At 29.6% G+C, this 24,586-nt stretch overlaps 1 protein-coding gene across 2 annotated transcripts; it reads left to right on the top strand.

Moving 5' to 3' along the window:
- The first annotated feature begins 20,274 nt into the window (after nucleotides 1-20,274).
- On the top strand, nucleotides 20,275-22,848 carry LOC120086479 (U-box domain-containing protein 30-like). 2 transcript variants are annotated; one of them, XM_039043150.2, is made up of 2 exons: nucleotides 20,275-20,797; nucleotides 20,958-22,848. In XM_039043150.2, exon 2 carries the CDS (start codon nucleotides 21,019-21,021, stop codon nucleotides 22,375-22,377), a length of 1,359 nt encoding a protein of 452 aa, XP_038899078.1. In that variant the 5' UTR covers nucleotides 20,275-20,797; nucleotides 20,958-21,018; the 3' UTR covers nucleotides 22,378-22,848. The 2 variants fall into 2 exon arrangements, with proteins under 2 accessions (XP_038899078.1, XP_038899079.1); XM_039043151.2 differs by having other exon boundaries at nucleotides 20,291-20,797; nucleotides 21,034-22,848.
- The last annotated feature ends 1,738 nt before the right edge of the window (nucleotides 22,849-24,586 follow it).

The following is a 24,586-nucleotide window of genomic DNA, read 5'->3' as shown; positions in this document are numbered from 1 at the left end:
TAGTCTCGCTTTCGCTCTCTCCCTTTCTCACTCACAAATCACTATTCTCTCTATATCTCTCACTCTTACTCTCTCTCTTAGTCTCGATCTCAATCTCTTTCGCTGTCGCTGTTCTCATCCTCCTCTCCACTTTCCTTCACTCATCCCTTCCTTTCTCTCAATCCCAAGTACGCTATTCTCTTCATTTCACATTTTTCACCTCTCCTTTTCCTCCTGTTTTATGCTCATGATTTGAAATGTTGTTTGTCAAGTTGGGATGGCTCATTGTCAAAGAATAAAAACAACAAAAGAGAAAAAAAAAAAAAAAAAAAAAGGAAAAATAATAATAATAATGCGTTTTCGCCGAAGTTGGTCCATCGAAAAAGAAAAAAAGGAAAGAGGGAGAGAGATAAAAAAAAAAAAAGTTTCTCCAAAGTTGGTCTGTCGGAGAAGTTGTGGTCACACCAGAGAAGAATGAGGAAAGAGGAAGAAATAAATCAATGATATATTCGTAACTTCATTAAATCATGGCATTAGCAAAACGTTATTTGACATTTTTCTCAAAAAAAATTGGTCATTTAATATTTCGAGTGAGTACAATTATTGTAAAACTGATGTGAGAAATAAAGATAAAGTTTAGGTCACCAATTTCTTGGAAGAGTCCATTGAAAGCAGAGCAACCGGGGCCTCTGATGTACCAAGTCATTAGAGGATCCATTTTGGGACTTAACGAAGTAATAGAACAATTGAACTTCCTCCGAATCTCCCACACCCACATATCTGTTTACCATTCCATTTTTTATACATATTCTATTTAATTAAGCTTATAATTATCATTTTATTATGAATTTCTTTATTTTGTTATTTTCTAGTTATAAATGTTTTAAAAAAATAACATTGTTTAGGTCTGGTTTGAAAATTATTTTATTTTTTAAAAATAATTTTTTAAAAAATGGTTATTTTTCTAGGAAAAAATTATTGGACAAAATTTTTCATTCAACAATATGTTTTAATCCAGTTGAGTTACGTTTAGGTTTGCCTTCTCTGAACACATTCTTTTATTTGTGACATTAAAATTTTATCTATTTTGTTACACTTTAATATCTAACCATTTTCGATGAGCTGAGATTTTACAACAAGTTGTTGGCAAATATAATACATATAGTTATTTTGATTCCTAGTGTGGGATTCATCTCTTTTCCATCTCAATTTTTTACTCCTCCATAAATTGAATGAACGCTAAGCCAATGATTGCATCTACTCATTTTTCAATATATCATCCATAAATCTATACTTATCGACAAGGTTTAAGAAAAAAGTCACTTTTGATATTAGTTCAACGGATGAAATGAGTACCAAACAATTGACATTTAGAATGATAATTGATGTCTTATCTTCCTTGTTTAATTTTAATTTTGAGATCTTGATCACTACAAGATTTAGATTTTTTTTAATACAATATGTAGAGTGAAAAAACCAAACCTTTAATTAACTTCGAGGTTGATAGTAGCACGAGCACTATATTTTGCAGGATTATGTGGTTTTTTCATCCTTCTTATTGGGCCAATGACCATTGAATTCAGAAAGCCCTTCACTTCTATGAGATAGAAAACCAAAAGATATTTGTAATATACAGTAAAATAAGAGAAAAAATCTAAAAATATATTATATCTTTAAAATATTTACAAATATTTATGAGTTGACTAATCAATTTTTGAATTTTTTTTAATTTTCAATTTCGCTCTTCCTTGTCTTATCTTGTTGTACCACTTTTTTTAATCATTTTTTTTTCTTTTCTTTTCTTCGATTTTTGCTTCTTTCCTCCATTTTTTTCATTTTTTTTTCTTTTTTTTTTTCATTTTATTTTCTTTCTCATTTTTTGCTTCTTCTCCTTTTTTTTATTTTATTCTTTTCTTTCATTTCTTTTTTTCTTTTTTTTTAAATTTTCTTTTCTTTCTTCGGTTTTTGCTTATTCCTTTTTTTTCTTTCTTCAATTTTTTGTTATCCTTTTTTTTATTTTTATTTTCTTCCTTTCTCCGATTTTTGCTTTTTCCCTTATCTTTTTTTATTCTTTTCTTTTCTTTTCTTTTTCCGATTTTTTGCTTCTTCCCTTTCTTTTTCTTTTTTTAGTTTTTCTTTCATTTGTCCAGTTTTTGCTTCCTTTGTTTCTATTTAATTTTCTTTCCTTTTTTTCAGTTTTTGCTTCTTCTTCTCTTTCTCTTATTTTTAAAATTTTCTTTCTTTTATTTGAATTTTTTTTTCTTCCCATTTTTTCACAAGAATTATGAGACTGAGTTCCATACACAGGACTTGAAAGTACTCAATTCATAAGTGACTTAACACCAACAAGCCAATCATCAAGTTTGATTATTATAACTAAATATAAATAGCAAATGAAAGTCTATCAGTGATAGCCATTAATATTTTCTATCATTAATAGCTTAATCTTTGATTATATTTTCGTAGTTAATAACCACATATAGAAATCTATCATTGATAGCCAACTTAGTGAATTTAATTAATAAAGTTGAATCTTAAACTAAAATGTAAGTGGAATGCCTAGAAGTTATCACTAATAGCATGTTTATGAGTGATAGAAGCTATCGTAAAAAAGAAAAAGGACTTATAAATGTTTGGAAAGGACAAGAAATGGGCAAAAAAGGTGTTCAGTGGCTATGATTGATAGAAGCTACTACTAATAGCATGTTACCAATGATAGAAGCTAATACTAATAGCATGTTATCGATTATAGAAGCTATCCAATAGCACGTTATCAATGATAGAAGCTACCACTGATAGCACATTATCGATGACAGATAACTGACACTGATAGCATGATATCAGTGAGATCATTGATAGCATCTTAGTAGTGATGTTATCAGTGAAAGAAGCTATCGCTGATAACCACAATATGAGTGATGTTAGTAATATCGGTGATAAAACTTAGGTGATATCTATATATCGAGTTCTTTCAAAGGTGATAAACAGTCATAGAAGTCTATCATTGATAGCATTAAAGTATTAATATTTCAAGGTTGATTCTAATTAATGAAAGTCTATCAGTGATAACAACTGATAGCTGTTATCAGTGATAACCATGATAAAAGCTTATTAGTGATAACTACTATGATAATCCGAGTTGTTGGTCTTCTTTCAAAGTTGATCACTATTTATAAATCTATCATTGATAGCCACTGGTAGCCTTAAGTAGTAATACTTCAACGTTGATTCCAATTGATGAAAATGAATCAATGATAGCTACTAATAATTGATAGCAAATTAAAAGCTAATATTTCAAGATTGTATTAATTTTTCTCAAATTAAAAGCTATCGCTGATAGCAACTATCATCGATAGCAATTGATAGACGCTATCAGCGATAGCAGCTATCAGTTGTTATCACTGATAGTTACTATCAATGATAGCTTTTAATTTGAAAAAATCGGGAAGAAGGGAACAAAATGGTGGCTAGGCATGAATTTTTTAGTATTTTACCATTTTTTGATCTATATATGCAATTATTTTATCCTTATACTACATATTCTATTATTTTGGGCTTGAATTCTATTGATGCAACTAGCCCAAAACCAAACAAAAGATCTCCATCTATTTTGGACCAAGAAGCCCATTTAAGAGAAATTTCGCTTTTAATTACTTGGGCCACTAAGCCCAACAATTTTATTTATTTATTTATTTTTATTTTTTTTGAGATATTAGAGTGGATGTCAATAGTCTCGCCCTCAAAAAGTGATAAAAAGTTTATATATAGCAACAATGGTCCTCAACAATTTAAATTCCTAATTCTCCTCGGTATATTGTCCATCATACCCTTTGTATAATTGCAATTGTTTAACAAAATATCATTCTTTTTTAAAAAAAGAAAAAAAAATATCCTTCCCACAACTAATTTCATATTTTCCATTATTTAAATAATATGTAATCAAATAAAAACGGTTCGTGTGCTCATATATAGAGATGTCCATGGATGGGACAGGCCCGGAGATGCCATTCCCCATTTCCACTCCCACTAGATCGGGACGGTAATTTTCCACGAGAAATTCACGGGGATCGGGTTCCCTCTACGGGGAATTTTTCTTTATTACTTTTTTTTTTGGTAAAAAGTCAATTAATTAAATCACTAGTATCAGCAAATTGTAATTAAATAATTAAATTTATCACCAAATTGGTTATTATGGTTAGTTTTACATGACCATTTGAATTTAAAGATAAATTACTCAAATTTTTTAATAGAAATAAATAAATATAAATCAAATTATTCACATATATAATTTAAATCTAAATATTCAATTTAAACATATTCTTTATCTTTCCTAATAAATAATCAAATTTGAAATTTAAATGTAATATTTATATAATAAAAATAATATAACATTAAATGACTATACTAAATAAATATATAGAAGCTAATCGAGGCGGGGACGGGGAATGGAGCGGGAGAAGGGACGGGGAATGCATTCTCTGTCCTCGTCCCCGTTTAATTCACGAAGAATTTTTTTCTCCCATTCCCTCCCCCATTTCCACCTAATCGGGAAATTTCTGTCTCGACGGAGTAAGATCTGAAGAAATTGGACATCCCTACTCACATACCCCAAATTACCGATATGTCTTTCCATATTTATTGTTAGAATGATTTTTTCTGTGTCCAAAATCAAAACAATGTGGAACTAAAAAGAACAGGCTCGTATTCAAGGTAGATTCAGAGATTATTTTTTAAAATACTATCATGTTACAAGAGGGGGGATTTATGGGAGTTGTCTGAACGCTGGATGTAGCATTTCTCTTTTTGTTCGATTCGAATTGTGTATGTAACCCTATATATTCATTTACAATTAGTATATATTATTTTCTTTAAAGTGGAAGGTTCATATTTACATATTTAAACTCTATAAAAATTAATTTAAAGAAAAAAATGGCAGATCATTGAGAAGTCTAAGTCTAGAATTTAGTTTAACTTGATGGTATTGAAATCAAGAAAATCAACATATCCAATCAAGTTTAAAGGTAAACAAGGTGATTGTTTTAATTTTTAAATTTAACATATGAATCGATTGAGATTTACTTTTTTATTGACTGTATCAGTTGAACTATGTTTAAATTTGTAAATATTAGTTAAGATTATAAGTATATGTCTAAGGCTCTAAAATAATGACAAAATTACAATGAATTCTAGGTGTGCTCAAAAAATCCGACAATTCAAACAATCCGAAATACTCAACTCATACTTTAAAGGTTAGGTTGAGATCATTTTTATTTTTGTGTTGGGTTGGGTTAAATTTTTTCTATTTTTGTCTAGTTGGGTTGGGTCTCGAGTTGAATAACATACTATCGTCGAATGGGATTGTTCCTTGCTTCGTTTATAGTGCAATTGAGTTTGGTAATTTCGTAATTGATTTTGTTTGTAGCTTTCCTTTCTAAAAAAAAACAATAAGATAACTCGTCACTCGAAATACGGATGTTAAACAAAAAGTATTAACAAACACTATAACAACAAAATACTAACAATAAAAAATAAGTAAAGGCACACAAGAGCTGGTAACCCAGTTCGGCAACCAAGCACCTACGTCTAGGGGTAGTGTGTCTAGGAAAGATAATCCACTAATATTAAAGAGTTAAGCAATTACAACATAGTACTTATGAGCCCAATTCACCAGTCACCTAGGCTCCCCCTAGATGTGACTCCCTCTCAATTAAATTTATTTTCTTATGTGTCTAAAACTAGCTGTTAGACATAAATATAAAATAATATTAAATTCATTTTACTTTTAAATTCACTTTCTTTTTTAAAAAAAAAAAAAAAAAATCACTCCAAAAAATCAAAAGTCTACCGTGTGTCGCTCCTCTATTGCTCCAAGTGGCACCTTTCAATTGATCCACTTTGATGAGAAAAATTTTGCCACGTCATCAAGTCAGGTTTTTTCCGTTAAACTTGTTTCGATTGTATCTTCTTCATTTAAGCTTCAACTTGAGTGATTTAAATTGTGTTGAAATCTTTATTCTGAGCTTTACATAATATATTATTCAAAACACCAAAATTGTTAGTGAATATATTCAGGTTTGTTATCATCAAAATATTAATTAATTAATTAATTTGAGATTAACGACCAAAAAGGCCAACAAATTTTTTTTAGTGCAATATGTATCAGTGGAGATTTATCTTTTTATTGACGATATATACTCTAACCAATTGAATAATAGTATATATATTCAAATCGAGTAAAACTCAATCCACCAACCAAACTTAATCTAGTCCCAATTTTAAAGGTTGGGTTGAAGACCCTCTTTGGGTCTTGTGAGATGTCAACTTGACCAATCCGAAATTTTGATTTGGTCCAAAAAAATCTCCCTACCCAATCCATGTATACCTTCCTTCCAAGGTAAAGGCTAAAGACATCTTGTCCATTCTTTAAGGTTAATGTTCAAAATCCCCACCTCATATTGATTGTGCTAAAATAAATATTATGAATATTATGAATATTATAATAATAAATAGATATCCATTGCTTAGTGTCCCAAAGCCATGTGTCACCATTCATGTTGTTCATATGCCTTGTAATTATTCATGCATGGTATCCATGTAAGTTCACATTCTACTTGTCACTTTGCCTATAAATAGTGACATTTAGTTGATCTTAAAATTACACATACATTGGTGAGAATTCCACTTCCAAATTCCATTAATTTACATATTATCCAATTTTATAATTTTTGTTATTTTATGTTTTTTGTTATTTTATTTTATATTATATTTTGTATATTTAATATTATTATATTATATTTTCTCCATATCTGTGTTCCCGTTGTGCTCCTCAATTTCACAACACGTTATCAGCATGAGCTCATGTTGTTTTCCCCACTAAAAGTAGGTCCTAAAGGTATGTAGGTTTTTCTCTCTTCGTTATAATTAATAAATTTAATGTTATTTTGCATATTCAATATCTAAGAAATTTCTAACATAAGTACAATATTTTATAATAGTATTGCCATGACAAATCTCACAAAATTAGAATTTGTCGCCCTTGATATTAACGACAATAATTATTTTTCATGGGTACTTGATGCCAAAATTCACTGGATACTATGAACTTAGGAGAAACAATTAAAGAAAGAAATACAACATTCAGTCAAGACAAAGCAAAAGCTATGATTTTCCTTCGTTATCATATTCATGAGGGATTGAAAAGAGTATCTTACAATAAAAAATACCATATCTTATGAAACAAAAATTTAAAAGAGAGATATGATCAACCATAAACAGTTATTCTTCCTAAAGATCGTTATGAGTGGATGCACTTGAGGCACAAAGATTTTAAATCAGTAAGTGATTACAACCCCACATTATTTAAAATCAGTTCAAAATTGTTGTTATGTGGAGAAAAAATTATTGATGTTGATATGTTAGAGAAGACATTTTCTACATTTCATATCTCAAATATGCTCCTGCAGCAGCAATATCGAGAGAAAGATTTTAAACTGTATTCTGAATTAATTTCATGTTTTCTCGTGGTCGAACAAAATAACGAGTTATTGATGAAAAATCATGAATATTGACTAACTGGAACGACACCATTCCCTGAAGTGAATGTTGTGAATTTTAATAATAATCGTGGTCATGGTCGAAGTCGTGACCGTGGCAGAGGAAGAAATAGTTATTGCTTTTGTGGTGGTCGTTTTAATCATTCAAATTTCAAAAAACTACACAAAAAAATGATCACAAAGGAAAAACTCCACAAGATAACAGTTCAAAAAGTGTTGAAAATAAATGCTTCCAATGCAGAATGACTGGGTATTGGTCACGTATTTGTCGTACGTCAAAACACTTAGTTGACCTCTATCAAACCTCCCTGAAGGAAAAATGAAAAAATGTGGAAGCAAATTTTGCATATCAGGACAATGATATATTTGACCTATCCATATGACAAATTTAGACGTGGCGGACTTCTTTGAATCTCCTGAAGAGAAGATTGGTGCAATTGATGGAACATCAAATGTTTTTTTTTTTTTTTTTTTTTTTTTTTGAGAATATCTAGACTTAATCTTATTGTTTTCTTTTACCTATCTCCATGTTTTTTAGTAACTAAGTGTTGTTTTTCTTATTGTAATTATTTTATTTTCATGAAGAAACATTGATCATTTTCATATGTTGGGTGATTCAAAAATGAGCAAAAAAGATCTATGTCTGGCAGACAATGCAATTACACACACAATACTTACAAATAAAAAATACTTTTCCAAATTGACAATGTTGAAAGCAAAATAAATATAATATTAGGTTCTACAAACTTGATCGAAGATTTTGGAAGAGTAAATATTATTTTGTCTAGAGGAACAAAATTTATAATTGACAATGCATTCTTTAGTCAATCAAAGAAAAATCTTCTAAATTTTAAAGATATACATTGCAATGATTATCATATTGAGACTAATAGTAAGAATAATGTGGAATATATATATATATCATATCCACTGTCTCAAATGAAAAACGTATATTGGAAGAGTTATCTGCTTTATCTAATGGATTATATTATACTCATATACGAGTAATTGAAACATATGCAACAATGAACCTGAAGTTCATGAATCCGGACATATTTACAATTTGGCATGACCGATTCGGTCATCCAGGATCTATAATGATGAGGAGAATTATTGAGAGTTCAAATGGACATCCATTGAAGAGCCAGAAGATTCTTCAATCTAATGAATTATCATGTGATGCTTGTGTTGGGGTTGATGTCCTAAATCTTGTAAGGTCCTGTAGTTTGTAAACATATGTTTGAACAAACATTTGGTGATTTATAATATGAGATATTTTATTCACTCTTATCTACGAAATATGAGATATTTTAGTTGCATTAACCACAAACCAATAAACTAAGATCCATGGTTATCGTTGTAACTTAAGCATATATGTGGAGACATACAAGTGGACTGTGCTTTAAGTGATAACCTAAATGATCTGTAGTTAATGGATAAAGGAGAGAAACCTTATCTTGGTGACACTACGAGTGTGACCCGCTTTGTAGATGTTATAAGTGTTGTAAAGTGCTACAAATGGTCTGATCTTGATCATTCATGTATTAGACATGCGAACGGGGATGCTCTATACAACGGAGTTTGTATAAGACCATACCACAAAATGTTTAGTCTCGTTATATAACGCCGTTCATGACAAAGACTTTCATTTCACTAGAATGACCATAGGTAACATGACTTTAGTTCTGAGTGAGTTGGGAACTCCTGCCTATGAGGGCGGTCATTTGATTTGCATGGGTGCGAGTGGCCAGATCGCCGACTCAAACCTACCACTTTAGCGATTCATCTGATTGGGAAGCTAGGAACTCAGTTACACAAGATGAAATTCACTCCTTCCCCGAAGCAAAGGTAAGTAGATAAATTGCTCCCTTAAGGGTTGATTCCAAGACTTGAACAATGTAGGTTCACACCTTCTCTTGACCCAATAAGGGTTTACTCATAGTGGGACTATGATGTATTGTTCATTAGAGGAATAGTGGTACTTAAGGAGTTAGATGTAACTATAGGGGTAAAATGGTAAATTGGCACAGCTATACTTACGAGCGATTTGTGAAGGGTTATCGTACTGTTGATTGATTATATCCAGTGGACACATAAATATATTTGTAGTGCGAAGAGTGCAGCTGTCGGTCTTTAGTGAAGTGCCCAACAATTAACGAATGATGGATATCGTGGTTAAATAATTTAGTTAGTTATTCACGTACCATTGGAGCTTCAAGCTACAGGTCCATAAGGTCCCCTTGGTAGCTCAATGGATTCATGTTGAGAATCAGTTTTTGGGTTAATTTGAATTATTCGAATTATCAAGAGGGAATTTAATTATATATGATATAATTCAATTAATTCAATTATATGTGATATAATTGATTTGATGTATTTGATACATTAATTGATTGGAGAAATTAATATAAATATGATTTATATTAAATGCCATAAAGGAGAAAAAGAACTATGTTTTATATATTAAATATAACAAATTAATTATAAAATAATTGGTTATCTTTTTCTCCAATAACGGACTTAGTGGAAAGTTTTAATCAGTTTTTTTTATTAGTGTTGGATAAAATAAAAATCGTATTTATTTTTTTCATAATCCAACGCGCAAGATGCAAAAGTTACACGATAGCTTTGAGAGAGTAAACGATCGATCAAGTATTCTATACGATAGTCACTCACTATTAAATGATTGAGTACCCAAGTCTATACGATAGACTTCTTCATTCTCTCACTTACTCGATCGTTTACCCGATCGTTAAGTTTCTTCTTCCCTCTACCATATCCATACAGAGCTTACACTTCCTAGATTCTCATACCGAGAATACCAAGATAGCCTCGTGGTAGTGTCGAATTTGTATTCGAGGGTCGATTATCGAATTTAACTTTATTGTGATCGAGTATTTACCAGTTCGTACTGTTTGCTGGATTTGCTCGCGTGTTGTTGAACATTTTGCTGATTTATCGAGGGAATAATAGAAGAAAAGTTCTTCAAAAGTATGTTCACTCGATCCCTTTTGTGTTTATTCTTTTGAAGCATGTTGTAATTTAGACTTGATGCATAACTTTTCTGTTAGTCTGTAAATGTTCATGTTCTTTCATAATAGCATTTGGAACGATTTGCTTTCGCTTATTGGTTCTCTTTGAAGAAAGTTCCTTTAGCTTGCTCTCAAGGAAAATTTATAATTAGACCATCACCAACTAAAGTGGGGACTGAATCACCTGCATTTTTAGAACGAACTCATGGTGATATATGTGGATCTATTAACCCACCAAGTAGACCATTTAGATATTTTATGTTATTAATAGATGCATTTAGTAGATGGTCACACATGTGCTTATTATCAAGTCGAAATCTTGCATTTGCAAGATTACTTGCTCAAATAATTAAGTTAAGAACACAATTTCTTGATTATACAATTAAGACCATCCATCTTGATAATGTTGATGAGTTTACATCCCAAGCTTTTGATAATTATTGTATGTCAATTGAGATAAGTGTTGAACATCCTATAGCTCATGTTCATACACAAGATGTTCATACACAAAAGGGTTTAATAGAATGATTTCTAAAACGTTTGCAATTAATTGCAAGACCATTACTTATGAGAGCTAAGCTTCCTTCATTTATATGGGGATCAACTATTTTGCATGCAGCGCCACTTGTACGCATTAGGTCAGTAGCTTATAATAAGTACTCCTCATTATAATTAGCTTATGGTCATGAACCAAATATTTCTCATATGAGAATTTTTGGGTGTGTAGTGTATGTTCCAATTACTCCACCACAACGCATTAAGATGGGTCCTCAAAGAAGGTTAGGTATATATGTTGGATATGATTCCCCATAAATTATTAAATATCTCGAACCCCTGACTGGTAATGTATTTACTGCACGATTTACTAATTGTCATTTTAATTAGACAAATTTCCAACATTAGGGGGAGGAATTAAGAAGTTGAAAAAATAAATTATATAGAATACATTGTTATTGTCTCATTTAGATCATTGTACAGATAAATGTGAACTTGAAGTTCAGAAAATAATTCATTTGCAAAATATAACAAATCAACTACCAGATGCATTTATAGATGCAAAGAAATTAACTAGGTCACATATATCAACTGTAAATGTTCCATCGAAAATTGATATCTCAACACAACAAGTTGTCACTAATGAATCTAGAACACACCAAAAATGTATTAGACCAGTGGGTTCCAAAGATAAAAATAATCGAAAACAAAAAATAATTAATAGTTAAAAAGACTTGGTTGAGGATGTAAATACCCATGAAAAAATCCTCGACATGACTAGTGAGGAAGGTGAATGATATTTCACTAAACTATGTCATGTCAGGAAAAAGATGGAATCGTACTAATATAATTATTGACAATATTTTTGCGTATAATATTGCTTTTGATATTATATCTGAAAATGAGGATCCTGAACCTAAATCTATTAAAGAATGTTGACATATAAAAGATTGGCTTCAGCGGAAAAAAGCAATCGAGACAGAATGAAACTCACTTTCAAAACATTAGGTTTTTAGACTAGTAGTCTGAACACTAAAAGTATTAAATCTATGGGATACAAATGGGTATTTATGAGAAAAAGAAATGAAAATAATAAGGTCACGAGTTATAAAGAAAGACTAGTTGCACAAGGTTCTTCAGAAAGATCGGGTACTGATTACGAGGAGACATATTCTCCAGTGGTGGATGCAATTACACTAAGATATTTAATTAGCTTGACTGTATATAAAAATCTAAATATGCATCTTATAGATATAGTCACATCATATTTATATGGATATCTTGATAACATATTTATATGAGAATCCTAAAAGGATTTAAGGTACCTGAAACATATACATCATGGGAATGGTATTCAATAAAATTACAGAGATCACTATATGGATTGAAACAATCAGGACGGATGTGGTACAATTGCCTGAGTGGATATTTATTGAAAGAATGATATCAAAATAATCTAATATGTCCGTCTGTTTTTATAAAGAAATCACAATCAAGATTTGCTATTATAACTGTATATGTTAATGACTTGAATATAATTGGAACTTCTGAAGAGCTTTCAAAGGCAATAGAATATCTTAAGAAATAATTTGAGATGAAAGATCTCAAAAAAATAAAATTTTGCCTCCGTTTGCAAATTAAGCATTTAGCATATTGAATATTTATTCATCAGTCAACTTATACAGGAAAAATTTTGAAAATATTTTATATGGATGAAGCACATCTATTAAATATTCCAATGAAAATCCGTTTATTGGATGTAAAAAAAGATATATTTCGATCTCAATAAGATAAAGAAGAACTTCTTGATCCTAAAGTACCATATCTTAGTGCAATTGGTGCACTTATGTATTTTGTTAATAATATAAGACCAGATATTGCATTTTCAGTAAATTTATTAGCTATATATAGTTCTTCTCCTACAAAAAGACATTGGAACGGAATTAAGCATATACTCTGTTATCTCTAAGGAACAATCGATGTGGATTTATTTTATTCAAATAAATCAAATTTTGATCTGTTTGGTTATGCAGATTCTGGATATTTATCCGATCCATACAAAACTATATCTCAAACGGGTTATTTGTTCACATGTGGAGGAACTGTTATATTATGGCGATCGGTGAAACAGACTATAACGACCACGAAATTCTTGCAATTCACGAGGCTAGTCGAGAATGTGTATGGCTAAGGTCAATAACTCTGCAAATTCATGAAACATATGACTTGTCTTCTAATAAAAATCTTCCAACAATATTATACGAATACAACACAGCTTGCAAAACCTAAATCAAATGATGATATATTAAAGGAGATAGAACAGAACATATTTCACCAAAGTTTTTCTACACTCATGATCTTAAAGAAAATGGCGACATCATTGTACAACAAATTTGTTAGAAAGATAACTTGGTAGACTTATTTACAAAGACATTACCAACTGCAACTTTTGAAAAATTGGTGCACAACATTGGAATACAGCAACTCAGAGATCTTAAGTGATGTTTTCATGAGGGGAAGTAAATATATTGTATTCTTTTAGGAGTATGTATTATATAAAATGTATATTCTTTTTCCTTCAATATGATTTTTTCCCATTGGGTTTTTTCTAATAAAGTTTTAACGAGACATATTTCCTATATATATATTTGGACATCTAAGGGAAAGTATTATGAATATAATAATAATAAATAGATGTCAATTGCTTAGTGTCCCAAAACCATGTGTCACCCTTCATGTTGTCCATGTGCCTTGTAATTACTCATGCTTGGTGTCCATGTAAGTCTCATCCTACTTGCCACTTTACCTATAAATAGTGACATTTTGTGGATCTTAAAATTACACATACATTGGTGAGAATTTCACTAATTTACATATTATCCAATTTTGTAATTTTAGTTATTTTATGTTTTTAGTTATTTTGTTTTATATTATATTTTATATATTTCATATTATTATATAAAAATATTATTATATTATATTTTCTCCATATCCGTTTTCCTGTTGTGCTCCTCAATTTCACAATAATCTTTTAGTTTATGGTTAAGCATACTAAAATTTCTATTACTATTTTTAGGATTGTATTCGAATATAGAAATATGAACTAACTTATTTATAGATCTAGTAAAATGTCACTATCTATCAATATTTAATAGTGTCTATCACTATCAATGTCTATCATTGATTGATAGTGTATTTAAAAATATTTTCAATATGTTTGTCATTTAAAACAATTATCCTAAAAAATAAGGATCAAATCTTAGAGGAACGTTTTCTCATGATTAAAATTTAATCTAAATCTGGAAAAGAAAATAAAATCTTGAATTGATTAATAAATTTTTCATGATGCTAAAGTTTGATTTTTTTTCTAGAATATTATAATTTAAAAAGTGAAGATTCAAGCCCACCCAATAACTTTTTTTAATTCTTTAACTTAGTTACCTATGATGTCTTATTATAAATTTGATCAATGTTTTTATAATTTCTACAATACAATGTAACTAAATTCATATGATTTATATACATGCATAAATTAAAATATTACCAACCATAGAAAAATAAAAACAAATGTTTATACTTTATTAAATTAATTTAGAATATGAGATGGAGTTGACAACAATAGAGTTTTTGAGTTGAATTACAAATGAAGAAAAGAGAATCTACACCTATTTTTCTTATTTGTTTTTTCTTTTCAATTTTACAAATGTATAAGTAAGAAGGACCCAATTTCCATGCTAACCAAAAAAAAAAAAGTTTTAATGTTGAGTCGGGTTGATGATAACATTATGGTTTAAATACAATTTTGACATCTGTATTTTCAAGTTTAGTCCGTCATTGTTTTTTTTTTTTTTTTTTAATATTCATTTTGATCTCTGTACTTTAAACTTGAACTTTATATTTTCAAAACATTCATTTTGGTCTATATATTTATAAAAAGTGATCATTTTGGTTCTTTAAAAAGGGACCAAATAGTCACTTTTAAAAATACAATGATCAAGAATGAACTATTATTTAAGTTAAAAATTACTTTTGGTTCCTTAACTTTCATTAAAGTAACAATCTAGTCACTGAATTTTTGTTGTAGCGATTTAGTCCATATACTTTCAAATTTGTAATGATTTTGTCATTGAACTTTTATAAGTACAATTTGATGCCTATACTTTACACTTTGTAACGAAGTAGTCCTTATTGTGAAAAAGATTCTTAAGATTTAATGAATTCTTTTGCACATATAGATCGTTAAATCGATTAGAAATCAACATTTTTTTTTATAAACTATAAATATTAGGTTGTTACATAATAAAATTTAGGTTAAAATACTATTTTGGTCCCTATACTTTTAGTTTTTGTTCATTTTGGTCCTTATACTTTCGAAATATTCATTTTAGTCCTTATACTTTCAACTTTGGTTCATTTTTGTCCCAGTACTTTTAAAGTGTTCATTTTGATCTTTGTACTTTAAAAAAGTGATCATTTTAGTCCCTTCATTTTCATGTTTACTTCATTTTTAAGAGGATCAAAATGGTAACTTTTTTAAAGTTCAAGGATCAAAATGAACCAAAGTTGAATGTACAAGGACCAAAATGAACGTTTTGAAAAGTATAGGGACTAAAATGAATCAATCTCAAAAGTATAAGGATCAAAATTAACATTTTAGAAGTATAGAGACTAAAATAAACAAAAAGCCAAAAGTACAGGGACAAAAATGAACAAAAGTCACGAGTATAAAGACCAAAATAGTATTTAAACCTAAATTTCAACACTTAATTTTACCTAATTTTTTGTAATAGAGATTAAATTGTTACTATTTAAGTATTAAAATATTATTTATTAAATTTTAGAGACTGAATTATTACAATTTTAAAAGTATTATTTATTAAATTTTAGAGACTGAATTATTACAATTTTAAAAGTTTAAAGACTAAATAATTGTAGCTAAATTATTAGCGTGCTGAAAGTTGGGCTAAAGGTAATTTTTAAGCCAAAGATTCTTATACACGAGGTAAGTAAGATTTGAAAGGCTATATTTTCAAATACATTTATTTTTCTATTATATTTTTTTGAGGTATTTCACAAACAATTTCAATAGGGCTGTTTGAAGACACGTGATTCGAATTCCTAGGAGTTTGAATGTCGAGGGCATCTTACTCAAATACACACAAATCAACGTCCCTTTTATTCCAAAATTAGATTATAATAAACTACAAACATTGAATTTATGAATTGAAGTTTTAAAAACTTCATCTTCAAGTAAATGTTCAAAATCTCTTCTTTAAAGAATCGAATCATCAACTTTTAAAGTGATAATTACTATTTTTATCCATTGAACTATATTTAAATAAGTTAATATCGATATAGATTTATCTTGTTTTAATAAAATTATTATTGAAGTAAAATTATATTATTTAGAAAATAAATTTAACTAGAATGTATAATTTTAAAATATCAATTTTGATGGAAATATCAAGGTGGAAGTCCTCGATAGAGGAAAGAAATGACATTTCTTTTAATTTCCTTTCATTTTGGCTGTAAGAGATACTTGGCCTTTAATTCTATTAAAATTTTGACGAAAATATTGATTTCAATGGATATTTTTGAAAAAATTATAAAAAAAAAAAAAAAAAAATTAAAAAGAAACTCATATTAGTAAATACACATTCTATGATTTTTATTAAGAAATAAACACTTTATTATATTTAAATAAGTTAACATATCTAGTATTTATATTGTTTATATTAATGACATTTTATTTTCTTTTTCTAAAATAATAATAAAAATATCGATTCACATGTCGTGTTGATGTCAAATCTTTAGAAATATGGAATTATGGATGGAAGACATGTTAAAATAAAGATTTTTAAAAAATAATACTATTTTTTAATTTTAATTAATTAATTAATTTTATTTACAATATGTGAGATAAGGTGTAGGTGTATCTAAGCTCTGACGTAAAGTTAATCTTAACCAATCAAAATAAAAGAAGTTAAAGTAAAAAAATGATATTTAACTATATAAATTAAATAGTGGATTTTATTAGGTGAGGGAAAGTCGGGTGTAATGGTTTAGTTTGACCAGTCTAACTAGGCAAAACTGCCAAGTGCGTCCCCTCATGCATTTGCTTCCCTCACAGCCAACAGAATACTGACACGTAACCATGGGAACCGTGCGGCTCTGTCACCCTCACACTGTTCTAAATCACCCGCAGGCGCACCATTATTTTTCTGTTTTCCCTAATGTTATTAAACAAACAATAAATTCAAATTTCATTAATTAATAATAATAATAATAATTAAGGGTGGGGAAATGGAAAAGGCAAGACCATTTGACCGATGACTAGTAATAAATAATAATGATGTTTTGAATCCAAGTACAAAGTAGGGCATAGGGTAACTATGGATTCTCTTAACTTTATTTAATATTATTTTTTAAAAAAAATAAATTTATTAAATTTCAGGGAGTATTTAAATTTTTTAAATGTGTTGATGGAGTCTATGGTTGATTTGTAATTTTATGACATGTCATAGTTGATTTGTAAATGGTAATATAAAAAATAAAGTTTATAGTCTAAGGTAGCTTATTAAATTTAAGGTTAAAAAGTAATTTTTGGTATCCATATTTTAGAACTAGTTGAATTTTAGGAATTTTACTTCATATGCTTTTATGTTTTAAATTTAATCACTATTATTAGTTCATGGTTTTTGTTTTTCAAATAAAAATGTTATCTATTTACATTATTACTATAAATTTTACAAATATATTCATATATTATATTTTCTTAGGTTGTAATGTAATTATTATTGTTTAACAAAATTTAATAAAAATTAATTTAGATGTAAAGTACAAAAATTAAAGTAGAATAAACTTGAAAGTATTTTGGATCAAAATGACATTCTAATCTAAATTTAATTAGTAATGTTACATTTTGGGACAAACAATTTCACATAACAAAATATAAATTGAGTGTATAAACTCAAATTTATATATATATAAAAAAAATTAACTAATAAGCCCTTTAAATTTTGCGATTTATCCATAAATCAAACTTTTACGTGGTCCTTAAAAATCAACTTTAATTTTCTTTAGGTTAAAAGATTAAGATCCCGTTTGATAATTATTTATTTTTTGAATATTAAACCTATTTTCTCCGCATTTTTTACCATGATTTATATCCCTCTTAAGTATAATGATTGAATTCTTAGCTAAATTCCAAAATTAAAAACAAGTTTTTAAAAGCTATTTATATTAGTTTTCAAAATTTGGCTTGCTTTTTTAAACCATTTTTAAAAAGTCGATAGCAAATGAAAAAATATGTAAGTGGAAGTAGTGTCTATAAACTTAATTTTTAAAAATAAAAAATAAAAAACTAATAAATTATCAAATGAAACCTAACTAATTATCCTCCTTAGAAACCCTTATTAGTTTAACACGAGTATAATCTGTCCAAGGCTATCTTTATATTATATAATTTATTTGACTGTGGCTCAAAAAAAAAGGGGGGTTGCGGTTTTCAAATATATATTTTTTTTTCTGCAAAAGTTGGATACTCTTTTTAAGTGTATATTATAAGTTCAATTAGTGGAATATTAAATAGATACAAATATTGTTGCTTCAATGTAGCATGAAGTCATATAAGAGAATTATTTAATATCATTGTTTCTTCAGATTGTTAAGAGCTCACAGAAGTTTTTGGTTTTTTTCAAAAAGAAAAAAAAAAAATCTTAGTCTTCGATGTTATAGGCATATATCAATTTATATATTTAAAATGTGAAAATCTTATGAATTAAAACCTTGAATTTTAGTAAGTGTATTGATTTATACACCTCTAGATTTTGTTTAATTGATATCACATAAAATTTATAATTTGAGTCAGTTAAACTCTTAAATTTTTATAAGACAGTCAATTTAGACATTTCATTACGTTTACCTTTTAAAATCATTTATGCATTAATCCTCAACTGTGTGTAGACTCTTTCAAATGCTTGTTTTATAAAATGGACGATGATTAGAGTATATGCATTGACGATTCTTAAAAGAAATTCTAATTAAGAGTCTAAATTAAATTATTTATGAATAGTTGGAATTTTAATTGATACTACTATAAATTTAACACGAAGTTTTCTCAAAATAAAGTGTAAATTGGTGTACATTGACACACTTACAAAAGTTTATAGTCTAAATTGATTCAATTATTAGTAAAGGATTTAAATCAATACAACCTTAGTTTAGGAGTGTAACTTGATAATTTTCTAAATGTCTACTTTCAATTTTGTTACAATTTTAGTCTTTAAATTTATTATGCAACAATTTTTGTTCATATATTTTAAAATTTGTAGCAATTTAGTTCATAAGCAAAAAAAAAAAAAAAAAAAAAAAAAAGTCATTAGATTTAGTAGGACTAAATGTGTATGTGAACAATAAGTATATTGTGTCATGTACTCTATGATACATATTGACACTTGATTTTGATAATAACTAAATTGTTACACATTTAAAATACAAGAACCAAATTATTATAAATAAAATTTCATAGACTAAATCGTAAATTCCACAAAAGTAAAGTGACAAAAGTGTTTATTTTTAACTGATTCTTTTATCAATTTATCGTATTTAGTTTCCTCTTTCTCGCTTGCTAGCATGATTATAACTCAACTAATTAACTTAACTCACATATCTCTAGAAATAAAATGTCAAAAGTTCAAATTACAACCCACGTCAATTCACCATTACAAAAATTAGTCACATTTTTTATGGACCTCATGCTATTGTTTCATACTTATATTATGGGAATAATAAAATTGAGGCACGATAAAAAATTTATATACTATCGTAATGTTAACTATTAAAGATCGACAGAATCATTTTTTGTTGGATCTTTAATTCTTTATATATATAGTCTCGTGGGCGTTTTTTTTAATAAATAATATATTGTTCAATAATTTTGAGGGCAACATCAATGGTTTTATTATTATTATTATCTTTGACCATTTGACCATCCTCAAGTCCAACCCAGGGACCAGCCCAGACCAGATGGCCACAACAAAGAAAAAGAAAAAAGAAAAAAGAAATAAAACACTTTATGAAAAAAGGAAGAAAAAACCGGCGATTACGGTGATGAGAAAGGGAAAAGGTACCACTACACGTGTGCCTCCCGGTAACATTACGGGCTATAGCCGGTAACTGGCAGTCAAAAAAACTAAATTAATTTATCGGTAATTAGGGAAAGAAAAAAATGCAACAAAGAAAAAAGAGGGTTTCGATTTTCTTCCACCCAAACGATGGAATAGAAGAGACTCGGTAGAACCGGAGCTCGGTTTTTTTAAAATTTATTAAAATTTTAATTTTCCTCTTTCTCAGTGCCTCCCATTCTTTCGTGTCTTAGATCCTCCAAAATTTCTTCTGACATTTTTTATTTTTTGAGGGAGGAAAATGCACTGTTCTCAAGTATGAATGATTTACATTCATGGAATCGCTTTTGATTGTGTATTATTTTGAAGGGTTTTTGATGATTTGGCCCTTTTTGTGGAGGTCGAAGGGGAAGTGAGATTCATTTGTGGTTACTGATGATGATTGAGGCGATGGTGAAGAAGAAGAAGAAGGCCTTTCTTTTGACTAACGATAGGGTTCAGTTAAAGGAAGAAAAAGAAAAGATTTCCCCATTCCCCATTTTTTGCTGCTGCTTCTGATTGTCAATGACTGGAAGGATAGCTGTATGTTAAAAGATTGTGGAACGAAGAGAAAGTAAGAGACAACCCTCCCTTTTTCTTTTCTTTTCTTTTTTCCCCCCTCCTTTTTTGAATTTTTTGCACGTATTTTTCTGTCATTGTGTTTGAATGATTGAATATTGGGTTGCTGAAAGTGAATTCAATAGCTCGTGTTTTGTTTTGTTTTTATATTCCAGGGATTTGGGTTTTTTTTTTTTTTTTTTTTTTTTTGATTTCTTCTTTTGAGGGTTTTGGAAAATGCCGATGTACCAGCCTTCCGGTCGGAGAAGAGAGGCCGATTCGGAGCTGGGTTTAGGTGGTGGTGGGCAAGTTCTTGATGTGGAAACCGCCGTGAAGGATGGTATTCTCGGCGGCGGCGGAGGCGGTGGGTTCATTTGCGAGGGTGGAATAACTGAGAAATTGGATCTGAAAGAGATAGTGGAGGAGCTTGAGAACATTGAGGTTCCTTCAGTGTTTATTTGCCCAATTTCATTAGAGCCAATGCGAGATCCTGTGACCCTTTGTACAGGACAGACCTACGAACGATCCAATATCCTGAAATGGTTCTCTCTTGGCCATATCACATGCCCCACCACAATGCAAGAGCTTTGGGATGATTCAATCACTCCGAATAACACTCTTCACCAACTCATTTACAGTTGGTTTTCCCAGAAGTATTTGGCTATGAAGAAGAGGTCTGAGGATGTGCAAGGGAGGGCTCTCGAGCTCTTAGACACATTGAAGAAGGTCAAGGGCCAAGCTAGAGTTCGAGCTTTGAAGGATCTTCGCCAAGTTGTAGGTTCAAATTCGGCGAAAAACACTGTGGAAGACAATGGTGGAGTTGCTTTGATTTCCTCTTTGTTGGGTCCTTTCACATCCCACGCGGTTGGCTCGGAAGCCATTGGGATTTTGGTGAACTTGGATCTAGATGCCGAGTCGAGGAGAAACCTTGTTCAACCTGCTAAGATTTCGTTAATGGTGGACATGTTGAACGAGGGATCCCCAGAGACCAAAATCAACTGCACCAGATTGATTGAAACTTTACTCGATGGGGATGATTGTGGAGCGGACACCGTCTCGAGTTTTAGTCTCGTGGTTGGATTGTTAAGATTAATCAAAGAAAAGAAACACCCAAATGGTGTTCTTGCTGGATTAAGATTGCTAAAAGCTCTGTGCTCCCAAGAACCAGTGAGGAATTCAGTAGTAAGCATTGGAGCAATCCCACAGTTGATCGAAATTCTCCCGAATTTCGACCCCGAATGCTTGGAACTAGCCCTTCATGTATTGGACTCACTCTCATCCCTCTCAGAGGGCAGGGTGGCCTTGAAAGATTGCCCCAACACCATTCCAAATTTGGTCAAATTGTTAATGAGAGTCTCAGAGAGCTGCACTCAGCTGGCTTTATCAATCCTATGGGCAGTTTGTAAACTTGCCCCTGAAGAATGTGCATCCCAAGCTGTGGAAGCAGGCTTAGCAGCCAAGCTTCTTCTGGTGATTCAGAGCGGTTGCAACCCCGTTCTGAAACAACGCTCTGCCGAGCTTCTAAAGCTCTGCAGCTTAAATTACACAGCAACCCTCTTCATATCCAAGTGTAAGCTTACAAGGACAATACAATAAGGAAGAAGAAAAAAAGAAAAAGATAAACCCAGCCAAATTGGAATACAGAAAACCACCATCTCTATAGAGCTCCATTTCCAGTTGAAGAAAGAAAAACAAAAAACAAAAGCTTATCATAAGGAGCAGTGGGCATTGGCATTTTTTCAAGAATAAGCCTACGCAAATGGCCACTGAAATCTGAAAGCACAGAGAACATCATGGCTTCTCAGTAATAGATTCTTATGTGGATAAGATAAGATAAGATTCTTGTTAGCCTGAGTTTTGAAGAGTGAATGAAGATCTCTTTTCCTGCATTTAGGCTTCTTCTTCTTCTTCCATCTGGGGATGAATCAATCAAGTGGGGGTGAGTTTTGGAGTCTCACCATTGTAAATTTTTGTAGAGCTTTTTGTTGACCTATCAAATCAAATCTTGTATGATGATGATGAAGAACAATTTATGATCAATATTATTATTATTTTTTCCTTGTTTCAGTTAGTTTCGTGAACATGAGTTTTTCTTTCCCTCTGGCTTCTAAGTTTTCTGTTTGTTATCATTACTAAAAGAATCAGACATGATCATGGAGTAGAATGATTACTTTGTTGAACAAATGTATGGACAATGGAACAGTTTTCCTTTTTTTTTTTTTCTCAAAATGATTTGATTCAAATTCTAAATTTGGAATATAAAAACAGAATATTTGAACATTAGGAACCAAATTAGATGGGAATTAATTAAGTTTAGTAGTAAGAAACGGTACAGTTAATGAAAAGATATGGTGCAGAATCTGAATTAATTAAGTTGAGAAAGTAATAATAATAATTAAAAGAAAAAAGAAAAGTACAATTCCAATGAAGGGTCCCCCAAAGATTGAAAGCCTTTTTGATGTGTGAAAAAAGGGTTGATTGAGAGTTTGGATATGATTGGTCATGAATGGCCAGAAAATTGGTCGGAAAATGTCTACCAACGAAAAAGCTAAAGAGGATAAGGATCATCTTCATAATATTCTATTTTAATTACTTCTCAATTCCACTCATAACCTTTTTATGGCCACATTTATTAATTTATTTTGTGTATTTATAGGGGGAAGAAAAAAACTTCCCTATACATTCTAAGATATTTTATTTTAAAAATAACTTTTATAATCATTATTTATCTTATATTAAATTACCAAATTGACCTCAATGATGGTCTTATTGTTTTAAAGTTCTCATTTTAGGTCAACCACAATATATTTGGACACATGCTCAATTCTTTTTTTTGAAAGATATTGTAATTAAAGTATGGAGTGGGGAAATTGAAACTCAACGCACGAGGTTGATAGTATGAACAGTATGTCAGTTGAACCATGCTCTTGTTGGCACATATACTCAAATTTAGTCCACGTAGTTTTTAAATCTTTAATTTTATCTAATGATTTTCATAAATATTATCATGTTGAAGATTAATCATATTTACTTCATTCAAGTTTAGCTCAATAAATAAGACACCAATTACCATTACCATTATACGATTGCAATGGTTGAACCTGATAAGTTAATGAAGGAGGAATGTGGGTGAGGTAAAAGGAAATTGTGGGAATTTGTAATAGCGAAGTGATTGAGACTTTGTGTTCGTTTGAAATTGATTTTAATGAGTAGTAAAGCTATTTAAAAGAATTTAAACCATTTTTAGCGTTGGGTAAAGTGATCATTAATTAATGTTAATACTTTTTTAAAACTAGGTTGATTTGCAAAATCTAGGTTTTGTTCAGTAATTATTTGGTTTTTGGTTTTTATTTTTGTTTTTGTTTTTTTTATAAATTAAGTCTATTGACAATACTTTCACTTTTAATTTTTTTTCCTTTGTTATCTACTCTTTACTAATTGTCTCAAAAATCAAACCAAAATTTAAAAACTAAAAAAGTAACTTTTATCGTTATTTTTTTAAAGAATTTGACTACAAATTCAACCATTGTACTTAATAAAGATACAAATAATTATAAGAAATGAAGAGGAAAAAGACTTAATTTTTAAAACCTAAAAACAAAAAATAAAATGATTAACAAAACGGAGCCTTTTTAAATTAACTCATTCTAAAAATCTAGCAAATTTACCGACGGACTATTTATCCTCCTATATCTCCACGTGGTTGAAATTTGATTCATCATCATTTGTAGTTTTAATTATCTTATTTTAATTCAATTGAATTTATTTGATATATTTTTTGTTATCTAAATTAAAATAAGATTAA

The sequence above is a fragment of the Benincasa hispida genome, chromosome 9 (assembly GCF_027475165.1).
Source record: "Benincasa hispida cultivar pf3 chromosome 9, pf3_genome.v1.1, whole genome shotgun sequence".
NCBI lineage: Eukaryota > Viridiplantae > Streptophyta > Magnoliopsida > Cucurbitales > Cucurbitaceae > Benincasa > Benincasa hispida.
The sequence above is the reverse complement of the archived record's forward strand: the minus strand, read 5'-3'. Positions and strand labels throughout refer to the sequence as shown.